General features: G+C 39.5%; 1 protein-coding gene across 2 annotated transcripts; it reads right to left on the bottom strand.

Moving 5' to 3' along the window:
* Positions 1–180: 180 nt before the first annotated feature.
* nckipsd (NCK interacting protein with SH3 domain) lies at positions 181–15,893 on the bottom strand. 2 transcript variants are annotated; one of them, XM_077574153.1, is made up of 13 exons: positions 15,542–15,893; positions 13,009–13,121; positions 11,493–11,703; positions 10,337–10,412; positions 8,453–8,943; positions 6,834–7,004; positions 6,143–6,229; positions 5,903–6,041; positions 5,701–5,781; positions 3,821–3,949; positions 3,662–3,751; positions 3,414–3,586; positions 181–1,589 (listed from the first exon to the last, which is right to left on the bottom strand). In XM_077574153.1, exons 1-13 carry the CDS (start codon positions 15,710–15,712, stop codon positions 1,365–1,367), a joined length of 2,157 nt encoding a protein of 718 aa, XP_077430279.1. In that variant the 5' UTR covers positions 15,713–15,893; the 3' UTR covers positions 181–1,364. The 2 variants fall into 2 exon arrangements, with proteins under 2 accessions (XP_077430279.1, XP_077430280.1); XM_077574154.1 differs by having other exon boundaries at positions 11,496–11,703.
* Positions 15,894–16,076: the final 183 nt, after the last annotated feature.

Here is a 16,076-nt window from a genome sequence, read left to right as displayed (position 1 = left end):
TACAGAATTATTAGACACATTAAAATACTGTTCAAAAGACCTAATTCCTTAAATATTTTTTCATGTATCTTGAGATGCTAAATACAGATTTTTATTAGCTGTAGGCTACAAAAAAAAAAATTCACTCTGCTGTGAATCTACCATAAATACATATTTAATAAACATAAATATCCCAACAGCTTCCACTTTTAAAAATAACTTTATTAGTTTATTTTAGCATGTTATTTGAGTTAAAGAACCAGAGATGTTCACCTCATTGGCTGTAAACTAACACACAACTGATGAATGGATGCTGGAACACAATACAAAAAAAATCAGATATCACCTCTGGATTATGTATACCGTTTTAAGAGATATGTTTCCAGACAAAGAATCCATGTCACAGACATACAAAACCAAAACATCAGAGGACACCACCATTCCACCAATGACAACACAATGTAAATAAATCAAGGACATTTCTTTGTTAAATTATTAGATAAGATGAAATTCAGTAGATACTAAATGCAACACAGCCGCGTTTGCTGAAGACAATAACTGCAGAACATCAGACAAAGCTACAGTACGAAGCTCTATTGCATGTGAAATGCAGCATTGTGGGTTAAAGTTAAAACGCCCAATTTTATTACGCTATAAAGTCCACTGACCCTGATGCGTGAGGAACTTTGTAAGTGAGCACACAAGACAAGTTAGTTTGCGAAAAGCATGTGTCAGGAAGTCAACCTGTTTCTCTTGCTCTACTTTACTTCAATGGTGTTTGATGAAGTGATGAAGCAACCCCGGGGTTGGGTGGGGTTAAGTAAGTATGCCAAGTCAGTTATAATAGAATATACGCTATATTTATTTTTGTAAGGAAAATACTGCTCTACATGGCACTATAGCAATTGATTGAGTGCATTTTGGTTAGAATAAGCTCTACACACGTTTTCTGTTATTTTAATAGAAGAAAACGACACATTTATTGGGCTCCTTATTGCTTACGAGTCAAACAGCATGTTATTTTTGGCCTCTATTTCCAAGCTATGGCCTCACTATTTTTGTGCAATTTTCACGTTTTTCCCCCTCATTCGATCATCAAAACACACCATTCTCAAATCAAAGTAACAAATTCTACCACATCCCATGCATGCTGCAGCAGTGGACAACAAGTCCAAGGAAACACTGGCATATACTGTTAAGTGATTGCGTCTCTCGGCATTCAAGGCATCACTTCTCCCTACCGCACATCCCTGTAGTGTGTGATATGCGTGATACTGACACGGGCCCTAGAAAGTAGTATTTTCCATTTGTGGCATTGAAGTGCTACGCCCCAAAGTGTGTTTTCTTTTCCCTGGCGGCATCCCTGTTGATACCACTAAGGCGAGTTAGTATTGACCGGTGCTGATCTGCGGAAACTCCTTGTAGATCTGCTGCACGATTAGCTTATCCATCTGTTTGGCCGTAGCGCTGCCTTCATCCTCCCCAGGGTCTTCCTCCTCCCTGAGAATCCTCTGCAGCGCCCCCTGCAGGTCGGAGAGGCGGTGCTGGTGCTCCAGGTAATCCGTCGAGCGCATGATGGAGTGCATGAGGGAGAGGTACTCCATGCGGAGCTTTGGATGGAGATAGTGAAAAAGAAGACGTAGAGGGAAATATTTAGGCGGCAATTTTCACAGAAAAATATTTCTTTGGATACAAAAAATGAACAAATCTGTTTTCTGATGCAAAAATTAGACCATGTTCATTAATTTTTTTAAAGTAAATTATATGACCTGTAAAAGTCAATACAAAATACGAGTGTAATATACTGTATATATGCTTAATTGTATTATGTATTTTTTTAAACTTCAGTTACCAAATACAGTATGCAATGGTTGCCTTATGAAGGGCCTGGTTTGAAGTTTGAGTCTAAAAGTACTGTATGTAACCAAATGCAAAAATTAGGGATTTTTTTTGCAGACTAATAATAGTGCCCATGATAACAATACCAAGTACCAATACCACTTTTGATATAAAAAAAAATAAAAAACGGCATAATTTTAACTCATTTACTCCCAAAAACGTATAAAACTGTTCTATTTTAGTTATTGCCACGGTCCCAAAAAACGTATTTGTATGTTTTTTTTTAATGCTAGAGCATACAGAAGGCTTTGATACTGACGTAAAGAGGGCGATTAAAGCAATGGTAGTTATTAACAAAAACGACCAGCAGGTGGCAGCAGAGAAAAAGAGATCAACCAGGGCCATGTTGCAAAAAAGCTATTTTAGCCAGTGTTTTAAAAAAGATTTGTGAATAATGATTAAACTAAGCTGTATAATATTCTAATGCTAATTGCTGCAAAACGGAAATAGAAAGAATCAAAGTGACTCTAATCTTTCTTTTGGTAGGTTCCATGTTTTTTTTTTATAGCAATAGAACACAATATTTCTGTGGGCCTTGCAAAATCAGTCAAAATCCAGTAAAACAGCTGGGAGCGAAGGGGGTTGCTTCATTGACAAAGGCATGAAATGAATGGCAATATTCTATTATCGTTTTCCATTTGTTCATATAAATCACATTTTGTATAGAACATACAATAAAATGAATTTAGATGAATAAATAATGTGCATCTGTCAGACATGTGTGCCTTTCGTTCCTTATAGTGAAAAGGCCACAAGATACTGATATCGACAAGCGTTGCGAGTACCGTCACCTTGAAATAAGGCCTGGTACCAGCCTGATACCAATACTTATCGGTACTCGCCCATCCCTAGTAAAAATTACTAATTTTCACTGGAGTGTTATGAATAAAGTATTTTAGTTGTCCTTGTTGCTACTTTTAGTCCTATTTGTTGCAGTCATTGAAACACAGGGTACATTTTAAAAATTACATGAGTATATAACTTTTTTTTTCTAAATTTGGATTCGGAATATCGTTTCTTTTTGCTGATTATAGTAATCATCCTTTTACAGATTTTCCATCCATTCATTTTCTATAGTGACTATCCTGTTAAAGGTCAAGAAGAGTCATCAGTGATTATTATTATTATTATTAGGCCAATACAAGGCCTTATTTCTAGGTATTGGTACGCATGATTGCGGCCGATACCAGCATCGGTTTCTCTCTTGTAGCCATTTTACGATCAGGAACTAGAAATGAGAAATAAGAAGAATTGACATTAATTTCATGCAATTTTATTCAAAATGCTATATTGGGATGCATAGGTCTTTCTTTTAAATCATCAGTCATTGTTTTTTGAGGGGGAAATCTTTTGTAACAAAAAGTACTTGTGGTATCAGTACTTGGTATCGGTATCGGTGACTGCTAGGAGTTGAGTACTTGTACTCGTAACGGTCTGGTGAAAAAAGTGTTATCGAACATATCTAATAAAAAATTAATAATTCAGAAGATGATCCCAAAGTGATATGAAACATCTTTAAGTGTCTCTTGGCTCACCTTGTCTCCAGGTGAAAGGTCAGAAATCTGCCGCACGGCGATGTCAATCATCACCATCATGTCGGTGCGGTAAAAGATGTCGGCCGTGTCTCGACTGGCGAAGACGTCCTGCAGGAACTTGAGCACGGCGTGAGGCGCGGGCGGCATGTGCTTGAACATACACACGGGGTCGTCTGCAGGGGAGCCAACATAACAGTGAAGGTCGCGCGCAAGACGGGTGGACGGGTGCGAGCGAAACAATCAGGCACCTCCTCGGTTGAGGAGCAGCAGCACTTTCTCTGACAGAATCTTGACGTTCTTCTTCCTCAGCTGCCGCATGATGACGTTGTTGCTCGGTGCTGCGTGGCCAGAGAAAAGAGGTCAACGACTGCAGAAATGTTGTTTATGCGGACGTAATCGGCGGTCACCTGTGTGGTGCAGGTTGAAGGCCAGCAGCAGGTTGAGGAAGAGGTCAGGCAGCTGCTCCGTGGGGTCCGAGGGATGTCCGTCCTCCACCACATCCAGCAGGAACTGAACAAAGTCGCCATTCAAGTGTTCTGAACGCGGGGAAAATAGATGAGCACGTCGAAATGACAGCACACATTTTGCATATTGCGACGACGACGACACACGTCAGCGTTGGCCGGATGCCACTGAGACCATTTTAAGCGCTTTGGCACACGCGTTTATGTTTGTGTTAACGCTTTGGGATTACCCACAAATATTTGGAACTGTGCGTTGTCTGGTTTACAGAGAGAACACTGTGGCGCGATGTAACAGGATTATTGGGATTACATTTATTTATTGCATTTTTTGAAGTTAGACAGGATGCATATGTAGGCCACAGTCAACAGCTGTAATATTAAAACAAAGATGTGATGAAGATGAAGATGAAGATGCGTGAGAGTGGCCCCACCCTCTGCTCGCCCCTGGTTTGAAACCCTACTTTGAAACCTACTATGAAACCCCAAACCTAAATTAAAATTTTTAAAACAATAACCAGAGTGTAAAACCCTACCTTGAAATCCTAACCATAGATTAAAACTCATTTGAAACCCTAACTCTAGTTTAAACCCTGAGGTCACATATTCTGATGCTAAACTTGTCACTCCACTGTTACAAATTGTGAGCCAAGTTTGAAGCTCGAAATCCGAACTCTAGTTTACAATGCTTCTTTGCATTCCTAACATGAGTTTGAAACCCGACTTTAAAAACCTAACCTGACTTTGAAACCATAATCCTAGTTTAAAACTGTAATTAAAAACCCTAAACACCTATTTAAAAATCCTACTTTGAAGTTTTGAAACTCAAACCAAACTTTAAAACCCTAATTTGAAACCCCAAGCTTAGCTTCAAACCCTAACCTGAATTTGAAAACCAACTTTAAAAACCTGACCCTAATTTAAAACAATTTGAAATTCTAATTCGAAATTGTAATTCTATATTAAAACCCTACTTTGAAACTCAAACCAAACATTAAAACCCTAATCTGAAACACCAATCTTAGTTTGAAACCCTAATTAGAAACCCTAACCTGAGTTTGAAACCCGACTTTAAAAACCCAACCTGACATTGAAACCCTAATCCTAGTTTAAAACTGTAATTCAAAACTCTAATACTAGGTTAAAATCCTACTTTGAAATTCAAACCGAACTTTAAAACCCTAATTTGAAACACCAAGATTAGTTTGAAATCCTAACCTGAGTTTGAAAATCAATTTTAAAATCCTGGCCCTAATTTAAAAACCGAATCAGAGTTTAAAATTCCAATTTGAAACTCTTAACACTAGTTTAAAACCCTACTTTAAAACTCAAACCAAACTTTAAAACCCTAATTTGAGTTGGAAAACCAACTTTAAAAACCTGAACCTAATTTGAAAACCTAATTCCAGTTTAAAACTCGAATAACCAAACTCTAACACTAGTTTAAAACCCTACTTTGAAACTCAAACCAAACATTAAAACCATAATTTGAAACACTAAACTTAGTTTGAAAATTTACTTTAAAAACCTGACCCTAATTCCAAATTAAAAACCCTAACACAAGTGTAAAACCCTACTTTGAAACTCAAACCCAAGTTTAAACTCTAATTTGAAACCCTAACTTGACTTCGAAAATGTACTTTTAAGCCCTGACCCTACATTAAAACTCTACCCCTTGTTTAAGCTCTAATTTGAAACCGTAACACTAGTTTAAAACCCTACTTTGAAACCCGAGGTCACAGTAATCCTGTCATCCCACTGTTATAAATTGTGAGCCTACTTTGAAACTCTAACCCTAAACCCTCATTTCATCAACCAGAGCTTACCATAGTGATGATACGGCACTTGTTCTCCCATTGAGAAAATCATAGTAAGTACCAAAGCTGTGTAACACATCTTCTGGTGCTCTGAGAAATGTGGGGAAAACAAACAAACACACATTAGTAATAAACAGGAAAAAAAGAAAAGAAGTAATAAACAGGCCTGTGTGTATACACCAGATCGCAAAATGAATAATCAGCCACCCACCTTGTGTGTCGGTTTGCAAGTCCCTAGCGAGCTCCATGGGGAGGATGGAGTTGAGCAGGGTGGAGATGAGAGAAGCGTCCAGACTGCACATGGCGCCAAACACTTTGAGAAGCAGCAGCCGCAAAGACACGCGAAGCTCCTACGCCGCCGCGTGACAGCGACGGTGACCCGAGAGTGCGAACATACCGTTACCGTGGCGACCGGGGTTCTCCCAGACGATTTTTGAAGAATTATTCTTACCATCTGATAATAGGAAACCAGAGAGAGCACGTTCTCATAGTCGCTGGACTTGCACATCCTCTTACACACCTCGGGATCTGCATCAGTCTAAAAATAAAAATTTGGATCAGAAATCATTTGACTGGATGAAAACACCAGAGGATCTTCGGGGTGCCTTAAAAGCTGGTCTGAGTATCCCAGCTTGATTGTAGCTTTTAGTCAGTCGGGAAATGCCAAGCCAAAAGATTTGGCAGGCTGAGTCAGTCTTTAATAACACGGTCGGATCTGTAAACTGGCCTGTCTGATCCCATCAGACATGTCTGGTATTTCCAGCAGGATCTGGATGTGCGGCCTCTGTGCGGATTAAACGTTCATCTGGCTGAAACTCTTTCATTACACTGCACGGCAAATGATAGTTGTATCAACCGTGGAGTAGCTTTGTTGGGATTTGTATCTCAACACTGCACTTCACCAAATCAGACAGGGCATACAATAATATTCATAGGCATATATTCTTTATCCTCTGCAAAAAACGACCAATATTATTGCAGCTTAGTTGAGCCTGGTCGCGGAACAAATGAAATGTCAGGACACGTTCATATCTAGAAAGGGTTTTAGCGGCATTTGATAGCATGTTTGGTTGGTTCAGAAATAGCTTCCACGGGAAATAAAGGCGATTAACTGAATTTGTGGACACAATCACGCGTCTCACCAGAATCTTGAGGAGCTCCTCGAGGTAGCACGCAATGAGGGCGTGGTCTTCGTGGAGCGCCCAGCTGCGCTGCTGGGAGTCGTCCCGGTGGCGGGCCAGGTCGCCGAAGATGACTTCCAGCCGCTGCTCGTCATGACACAGCTGACCTCGCGGCAGCGTCGCACCCAAGTCCTGCACGGATGTCAGAGGCGGTCACGTAACGTGCGTGCATACGCTTTTTGCAGCACTTTGGCTATTTTTCTTTTTTTATAAAGTGAAAGTCTTCTGGAGTACAAGTGAAAGCTTTTAGGCAATGCGTATTTATAGATTGCCACAGTTCATGACCTCCCCCAGGGATGTTTTTTATCAGCACAGGTTTCATTTTCAATAGATCAATGTAGATTTTTTGAATGGATGGCAATTCTTCCCTGTTCATTTTTTAGATGATAATTCTCATATTTACATAAAAAGTATTCACATTTGAAATGGCCTACTGTTTATGATGTAAAAAGCGACAGTGGAACCTCTATAGTCAAATGCCCCAACACAGTTCAGCTCATTTGCTCCCAAAAACGTTCTATTTTAAATACTGGCATGGTCCCAAAAACGTATTAATACGTTTAGTTTAAAAAAAAATAATAATAATTATGCAAGCGCATACATGAAGAAGTGGCTTAAAGCAATGGTTGTCATAAAAAAAAAAACTAAAACAGCCACCAGGTGGCAGAAGAGTATAAGAGATCAATCGGGGCCATGTTGCAACAAGCTGTTTTTGCTAGTGTTTTCAACAGTTTTGTGAATAAAGATAAAATTGAGCTATATTCTCATGCTAATAGCTGCAAAGCGGAAACAAATACAGATACTTTTTTTTCCTGATGAAAGACTCTAATCTTTCTTTTGGTAGGTTCCATGTTTTTATAGCAATAGAACACAATATTCTGTTTAAAAAATTTAAAAACTTACAAAAGACTTTGTTTTTTGGGGGAGGAAGGGCTGAAACGGATTCATGGCATTTTCATTCATTTCAATGTAGAAAAATGTGAGATGTTTTGAGTTACAAGTCTGGTCCAAGAACAAACTGAACTTGTATCTCAAGTGAGCTACATTTACTGTAGACTTCAAGTGCTTTCCATTTTTTTGTTTTTCTTTATTTTGTCTTAACACAACATAACCATCGGTCACTTTAGATTTCGATGTTAGATTTATTTATTTATTTATGTGGATTTTCTTTGTGTGTGCAAAATTCCCCCCCAAAAAAGAGAGCACCCAGCTTGGATGGATTTTGCTCTGCCTTAAATATTCCGCTACATTTCTGTCACAAATCATCTCTCTTTCAAAGTAAACATCCTCTTTATATGTTTAAATGTCATTAGATCCACTCGTAATGTGTTGTGCTTATGTACGATCTTGTCACGTTGTTCCCTTGGAACCGCAAGTGACAAATATTTCAGCCTTGGCGGAGGTCAAAAGAGTCACGTATCAAGTTTGACACAGCAAAGCAGGAAACGAGTGACATGATAAACGCCCCCTCCCCCACTTTTTCTCATAGCTAAAAAGAGCTCCAGCTGAAATTCTAAACGGCCGCCGCGTTCTCTTTTAAGCGTACGAGGCTCCCGTGACCCAAAGAAAACAAGTCTAACCTTGCTCTCCACCAGCGACAAGAGAACTCCTTCCAGGGCGGAGGAGGATCGAGGCAGGCTGGTCTGCAGGTGGCCCACCACCACCCCGACGGCCACCCGCGACAGCTCGTGACTTAAGCCCGTGTTTCTCCGCACCAGCTCGATCAGTTCGGCCCCGATGGTCGGGGGGACCGGCTCGGTGGAGGCGGGGCTGTCGGGGCGGCTATCCACGAGGGACGGCGGGGCGAGCGGCCACTCGCTGTCCGGATGCTCCTCCTCGGCGGCGGGGGGCTGCGGGGGCTGCGGGGCTGGGCTCTTCTTGGTCGGGGCCGGCTGAGCGGAGGATTCTGAAGGCGCCGCGGCGGGCTTGACGCGGGACGGGACGGGGGGTGGCGGGGTGCTGGAAACACTCGGGAGGCTGACGTCGGAGGACTCTAAAGAGGTGCTGCTGATTGTGAGGGAGGGGACGGGGGACGGAGGGAGAGAAGACAATCTGGAAGGGATGTCCAGCTCTGGAGAGAAGGAGAGAGGGAGCTCAGGGCTCAGCAACCGTTACTTTAAAAAGAGCCATTTTAGGCCAAATAAATAACAAAACATTTCTGGAGATGCAAACAAATGGAATATTGTGATGAAGGAAACGGTGCGTTTGTGTTAGCCTAACGCTAAAGCTGCAGCAGAACAGAAAAATATGCAGCATCCAATCAGTAGAGATTCATTTTCTCCTATCTTGTCTTCTAACATATTATGGTAATTTTCTGCCTTTCTTCTTCCTTTTTTTGGACATTCTATGGCAATTAAAAAAAAAAATCTGCCTTTTTTTGCTATCAAATTTCTGACATTTTTGGCAATTTTGTCGACATTTTTAGGTAATTTTTTTTTTAGATGTTTTGTTTTTGGACAACATTTTCTTTCCAGCCTTAACTTTGATAATTTTTAAAAAACTCTTTTTTTTGGAGGGGGTGGGGGGTGGGGGGTGGGGGGCAAGTTTGTGGACACTTTGTGGACTGTAATTTTCTGGATTTTTTTTTCTTTTGTTTGTGGACATTTTATAAACGTCTTCTTTATCTTCTTTTATTATCCATCCATCCATTTACTACCACTTATCCAAGGTCGGGTCCCGGGAGCAGCAGCTTTGGGAGGGAAACCCAGACTTCCCTGTCCCCAGCCACTTCAACCAGCTCCTCCGGCGGGATCCCAAGGCGTTCTCAGGTCAGCTGAGATACATCCGAACCAGATGCCCGAGCCACCTCAACTGGCTCCGCTCCACGCAAAGGAGCAGCGGCTCGACCCTGAGTCCCTCCCGGATGACTGAGCTTCTCACCCTATCTCTAAGGGAGAGCCCGTACACCCTACGGAGGAAACTCACTTCGGCCACTTGTATCCGGGATCTTGTTCTTTCTGTATCTTCTTTTATTATTATTATTATTTTGGCAATTTTGTGCGCCTAATTTACCTGCCATGCATGTCTTTGGAATGTGGGAGGAGACCGGAGTACCCGGAGAAGACTCACGCAGGCACGGGGAGAACATGCAAACTCCACCCAGGAAGGCCGAAGCCCGGACTCGATCTTACGCCCTCAGCACTGGGAGGCGGACATGCTTACTTTATTAAACAAATACTTTATTTTACTTTATTCCATATATATATGACTAAAACCAATACTAAAACTAATAAAAAATAAATATAATAATAATAAAAAAGCATTTTTTGGGGGGGGAATAAAAACGAATGAAAATTAACAAACCCACTTAAAAACTATTTAAATTTAAAAACAAAAGTCAAAACTAAATAAAAACTAATTAAGAAAAAAAAAACTATTTTAAACCTGCTGCTAAGAGCAGAGCGTTTTTTTTTCAGATAGGCCTGGCAAATCCAGATGACAAATTCATGCCGACGCCCACTCACCTGTCCGCCGGTTGTTGCGTTGTTTCTCAGGTGGCGGCGGCGTGGTTGGAGCCGCGCGGCGAGGCTGCGGTGGCACCTGCATGAAGAGATGCAGGCGAGGCGAGGGTGAATTAACACGAAGCACATTAGTTACATTTGAAAGTGGGAATTCAGCTGTACGTTTGAACAAACATTGTTGTAAATAAAGGTTCTAGACGGGGGTCACCAACCTGGTGCCTGTTCTAAAAATAGCATCGGTAGGGATGTGTGAGAACCGATACCAAATATCGGAATCGGGCAGATACTCTGCCTTATTTCAAGGTGTTGGTACTCTTCTGGCCTTTTTACGATCAGGAACTAGAAATTTGAATTATAGAAAATTTATATATATTGTAATTGTGAGAAAATATTGACATGATCAGGTCTTCACAACACTACCAGTCAAAGGTATGGACACTATATTATATACTGAATTATAAATGTAGTGGGGCAAGCTACACGTAAATATCATTAATGATTAAAAATAGCATAATTAAAGCTAATTTATGCAAATTCATTATTTCCGAAGTGTGTATATAACAGGTAGCCTTTCATATTAATCAGTACCCAAGAAGTAGCTCTCAGTTTCAAAATGTTTGGTGACCCCTGTTCCAGACTCATTTGCATTAACTCTTTGAATGCCAAAAACGTTAAATAACGTTTAGTAAAATCCTATGGCGGAGTGCCAAAGACGTTAAAATACGTTTGTTTCAAAACAGAGGTGAAACTAACCATTTTCTATTGTTGATTACTGAAAAACGTAATAAGGTAGAAACAAACTTTTTTTCTGATGAAAGATGAGAGTCCAATCTTTCATTTGGTAGTATGTGTGTTTCCATAGTCCAAACACATAATTTTCTATGGACCTTGAAAGATCAGTCAAAATGCTTAAATCGGCTGGCACCCACGGCATCCCTTTTCTGAAAACGTCTGGCAGTCAAAGAGTTAAGTAGCAAGTTGTGATATGCAGAAAGACCATATAAAAAATTTTTAAAAAATAAAAAAATAAAAAAAATAATAAAAATAAAAATAAATATATATATATATATATATATATATAGTTGCATTTAGGTGTAAAAAAAAAGTGCTTTTTGTGCCAGAGGCACCATGATAAAAAGCAAAACGGCAAGATTAGTGCCACCTGATAAAAGCCGGGCTCTCCATGCATGTTGTCCATGCTCCCTGATAAGGGGATGCCTCCCTGCCGTCCGTAGTCTCGGTTATTAAGGCCATTGGGCAGCGGAGGAGTTTGGCTGAGAGAAATTTCACTGTTGGACGCCGGCAGGCCTTGCGAGTGTCCTGATATGCTCCGCCGTGCGAGCGTCTCCTTTCTGTGATGGATCAACTTTCTACAACAGAAGGATGAACTCGTTGGAATTGCAATACAATGCGTTTGTCGTTGTGGAAATGTTGCTGGTGCTATTCAATTATAGATAGATATATAAAATGGTGTAGTAAAGCGTTGCCATTTTTCAATGGATTCAAAATTGATCAAGAAGGTTATATGGGGTCAAGTGGATGCACTTTAATGGTGGAAAGTGTAAGTTTGAACCTGACTGGTTCATTCTGAAAACAGCAATCACATTATGTCTGTTGTTTATTTTTACTTCCCCTCTCTAAAAGATGTACTTTCCCCTCTCTAAAAGATGTAATTTTGCTTTCACTTAAATTAACTCATTCACTGCCATAAATTAAAAAATATATATTCTTAAAAATTTGTAGCAAGAGGCGATTAAATGTTTTTAATTGTAATTAATAATTAATCACATGACTTCACTAGTTAACTCACGATTAATCACAAATGTGTTCTAAATGTACAATAAAACAATTCTAGATTTTCATACTCTTGTTAACAAAAGTGGAAAAAAACATTAAACGAATAGAAAAAGTTCAAATGAATTTTTGACGTTTATCAACGGCAGTGAATGAATAAAAAAAGGAAGAAAGAAATTATTATTAAAAATTTGGGGCGTCAGCCGATTAAAGTTTTTAATCGTAATTAATCACATGACTTCACTAGTTAACTCACGATTAAACACAAATTTTATGTACAAAAAAAACCTAAATGTACAATAAAAAAACTAGATTTTCAGCAAAAGTGGGGAAAAATGTTAAACTAATACAAATAGTTAAAATGAATTTTTGACGTTTATAGCCGTCAATGGCAGTTAATAGCTAGTTAACTGTTTATCTTGGGTCTCATTTTTTTAATATCACAAAAAAATGGCATTTGAACAGGGGTGTGTAGACTTTTTATAGTCACTTTTTTTCTTCTCAAACAGTTAAATATGTTAAGTAGTGTCTGTACTGTGAACTAAAGGGTGGTCCCTGAAAAGGATTACTTCAAATAATTCACATTATTTGTCAGTAGTAAATTGCTTTGGAATTAGCCAATCGTTCCTCAAAGCAACAAGTTCCCGTATACAGTATATACCTTTTTTTCTTTCCTGAAAAGAATAAAAACTGCGATTGATTGTAGGGCCAGAAAGCAGTTTGAACTTTGATGTGATGTCATAGCATCGCCTCAAACCCGTCTATCTTGTGCAAAAAATATCATAGAATCTACAGTACTGTCACATCCTCCGTTTCTTTTTGTTGACATTTCAGCGTTTCCCATCTCTAAGCAAAATACTTCTATGAACAGTTCTACTCACTGGAGGACATCCCGCTGTTCCAGATTGTATTTGCCTCCATTCTTTAAGGCAACATTGTGGATGCCTTCAATGGCTCTGTCAATGGACTGCAACACATCATCCTGCTCCGGAGCCTGGCGGACAGAAGGAAAAAGAAAAGAAACAGAAAATGAGGAGCTGTAGGAATTAAATATTTACTCATGCTTGCATAAAACTTTAAACGCGACACAGCAAAATTCTCGCCTATGGCTGTGTACTTGTGTGTGCTTGGGACCGGAGGAAGGAGAAACTGGGTCAGTTATCTAACAAAAAAAAGGCAGCCTTTCAGCCAGCGTCGCACATGCTCAGCAAGACTCCAAATTGGAGCTCATTGAAGCTCCGCAGCCAATGTGGAAGACGCATTCATTCACATGCCGGGACTAGTTCACCGATGAGTGCATCCCTGGAAGACGCCACTTGTGGGAGGGGCCGACTGTATAGGAAACATGCCATTTAGGAGAAGGAGGCACGTTCAGATCTACAGATGATGGGATGCATTACAAATGATTTCAGTCATCTATTTTTCATACTGCTTGTCCTCATTAACTGCCATTGACGGCTATAGACGTCAAAAATTCATTTGAACTATTTCTATTAGTTTAACATTTTTTTCCACTTTTGTTAACAAGAGTGTGAAAACCTAGATTTTTTTAATTGAACATTTAGAACAGATATAAATGTTTTGATTAATCGTGAGTTAACTAGTGAAGTTATGCGATTAATTACAATTAAAAATTGTAATCGCCTGACGTCCCTAATTTTTACAAATCTTTTTTTTTTTTTAAATTGCGTCAGGCAATTACATTTTTTTAATTGTAATGAATCACATGACTTCAATAATTAACTCACAATTCATCACAATTTTTATATCTGTTCTAAATGTACAATAAAAAAAATCTAGGTTTTCACACTCTTGTTAACAAAAGTGGAAAAAATGTTAAACTAATAGAAATAGTTCAAATGAATTTTTGATGTCTATAGCCGTCAATGGCAGTGAATGAGTTAAGAGTCGTGGACTGGATGCCAGTTAATCACAGTGTATAAAGAGACAACAAACTAGCACACTCATACTTAATGACAATTTAGAGTCTTCAAAAAAACCTAACATGCATGTTTTTGGAATGTTGGAGCAAACATGGCCCGCTTTGGCCCCCTTTTTGCAATTTTGTTAATCTTATTATACAGTACAGTAACTTCAACAACAATTGAACAAACAATTATTCTCGATTAGTAATCCATCAATTTGTTGTGTAAATGTAATAATATGATAAGGATATTAAACATTTGGAGTCATCATCATCATAAGGGGGCCACGACCCTCTGAAGGAAGTGTCCTGGGACAAATTTGAGTTTGACACACCTGCTCTTGAACTACGCAAAAGAATCACTAATTTAGATACTCAAACTTTTAACATTTTTTTTTTCCAAACTACTATTTACATATGTTTTTGAAGCATTTTTTAAGTACATTATTTTTACTTTCCTATATTTAAGTGAAGTGTTCAAGTACTTGCTCTACTCAAAAAAATTAATGAATACATATCTATCTACTACAGATCAATTTGTTCTGATCAAATTACAACGATCCAACTAATCTGGCACTTAATCTGATTCCACATTTATTAATATGTTTTTTGTCATTCACTCCTGAATTCCTGGTTTTATTTTCCTAATTTGTTTGTTATCGGACTTACTTCTAAATTTTGGTATCCAATAAGAGCATTAATAAATAACAATGGAAAGAATCGCAGCAAAAACAAGTAATATGCCTACTTCACATATCATTTCCTCATATTTATTTCATATGAACATTATTTTACTATTCCACCTAAGGGTGCACTGATCGATCGGCCTGCCGATTTATCGGCCCCGATTTCCTTAATTTTGGAAGATCGGTGATCGGCCGATCCCTTACAAATAAACGTATCTTTTCCACCATTCTCATCCCCCTCCTCAGAGGTCTGAAAAAGTCAGCCACTGTCCTGTTGTGCTGAGATCACTAATAGGAATTTCATTTTTATTTGAGAGAACTACTTAATGTGCAGTTAAAACAACCCATTTGTATTATTTCACTGATATTGTTCAATGTTTTCCAATAAAACAAGATTGGAACACTGAAGGTATATGTTGCTTGTAATGGGAAAAAAAATCGGTATCAGCAAAAATTGGGATCGGCAAGTCAGACTTTTTGAAAGATGGGGGATCGGTGATCGTCCAGAAAATTGTGATCGGTGCACGCCTAATTCCACCAAATATACATATTACACTGTAAACAATGCGGTTCGTGCCTTTCCAGAGTTCATTTTGGACACGTTTTTGTACTCAGGGAATGGCGTTTATTTAATTTATACAAAATAAAAACCGCAGATGTACAGTGATTTTACTGCGCATTTACTGTATGACGATAAACGCCTTGAAACTAATCCCGATGCATCCCAACCCCTCCCATGAACGATCCACGGGCATCAGTCCTTCATTCACCAGATACCTCCTAAAGCCGGGACGCGGTGTTTACCTGAATCTTTTCGATATACGAGGAGGGGATGTAGCCTGTCTCCCCCGAGCTGCAGCGCGAGCCCAGCCACCAGTGTTTGTTGCTCCTCTCCAGGATTAAGAAGCTCTCTCCGGCCCCGAAGTGCAGCGAGTTGGGCTCCGCCGATCGGAAAGCGTACAGAGACCGGTACATGTTGCTGGGCAGCCGCGAAAGGAATCCGAACAGTCAAGAAAACCTTTGCGGGGTGATAAAGAGTCCCTGAGAGGGAATAAGTGACCTTTTGGGGATGTTTTTAAAGACGCCACGAAGGAGGCATGGTCCCGGTGGATCACTGCTGTCTATTTACAATGCAGCTCAGATCTGATCACCTGACCTGAGGTTGTTACTATTCAATGTCGCTAGGGAGCGCTCTTGAGAACAGACACGCCTCTAGGATTACTAATCAACAGCAGAGCCACTCGTTTTTTAAATTGTTTTCTTTGTGTACATAAGCAGTAGTACAGCATACGCATATCAAAATATCTGTTTATATTGATATGAAAATAATATATAAATC

The sequence above is a fragment of the Vanacampus margaritifer genome, chromosome 8 (assembly GCF_051991255.1).
Source record: "Vanacampus margaritifer isolate UIUO_Vmar chromosome 8, RoL_Vmar_1.0, whole genome shotgun sequence".
Classification (NCBI taxonomy): Eukaryota; Metazoa; Chordata; class Actinopteri; order Syngnathiformes; family Syngnathidae; genus Vanacampus; species Vanacampus margaritifer.
This window is presented reverse-complemented; position numbering and strand designations above follow the sequence as displayed.

Excerpts from the sequence above, each read along its gene's own strand:
- nckipsd (XM_077574153.1), bottom strand. The coding sequence starts at position 15,712 with ATGTACCGGTCTCTGTACGCTTTCCGATCGGCGGAGCCCAACTCGCTG. Across the intron at positions 8,944-10,336 it reads ACGCAACAACCGGCGGACAG|AGCTGGACATCCCTTCCAGA; the intron begins GTGAGTGGGCGT and ends CCTTCTCTCCAG. Across the intron at positions 1,590-3,413 it reads ACCTTTCACCTGGAGACAAG|CTCCGCATGGAGTACCTCTC; the intron begins GTGAGCCAAGAG and ends CTCCATCCAAAG.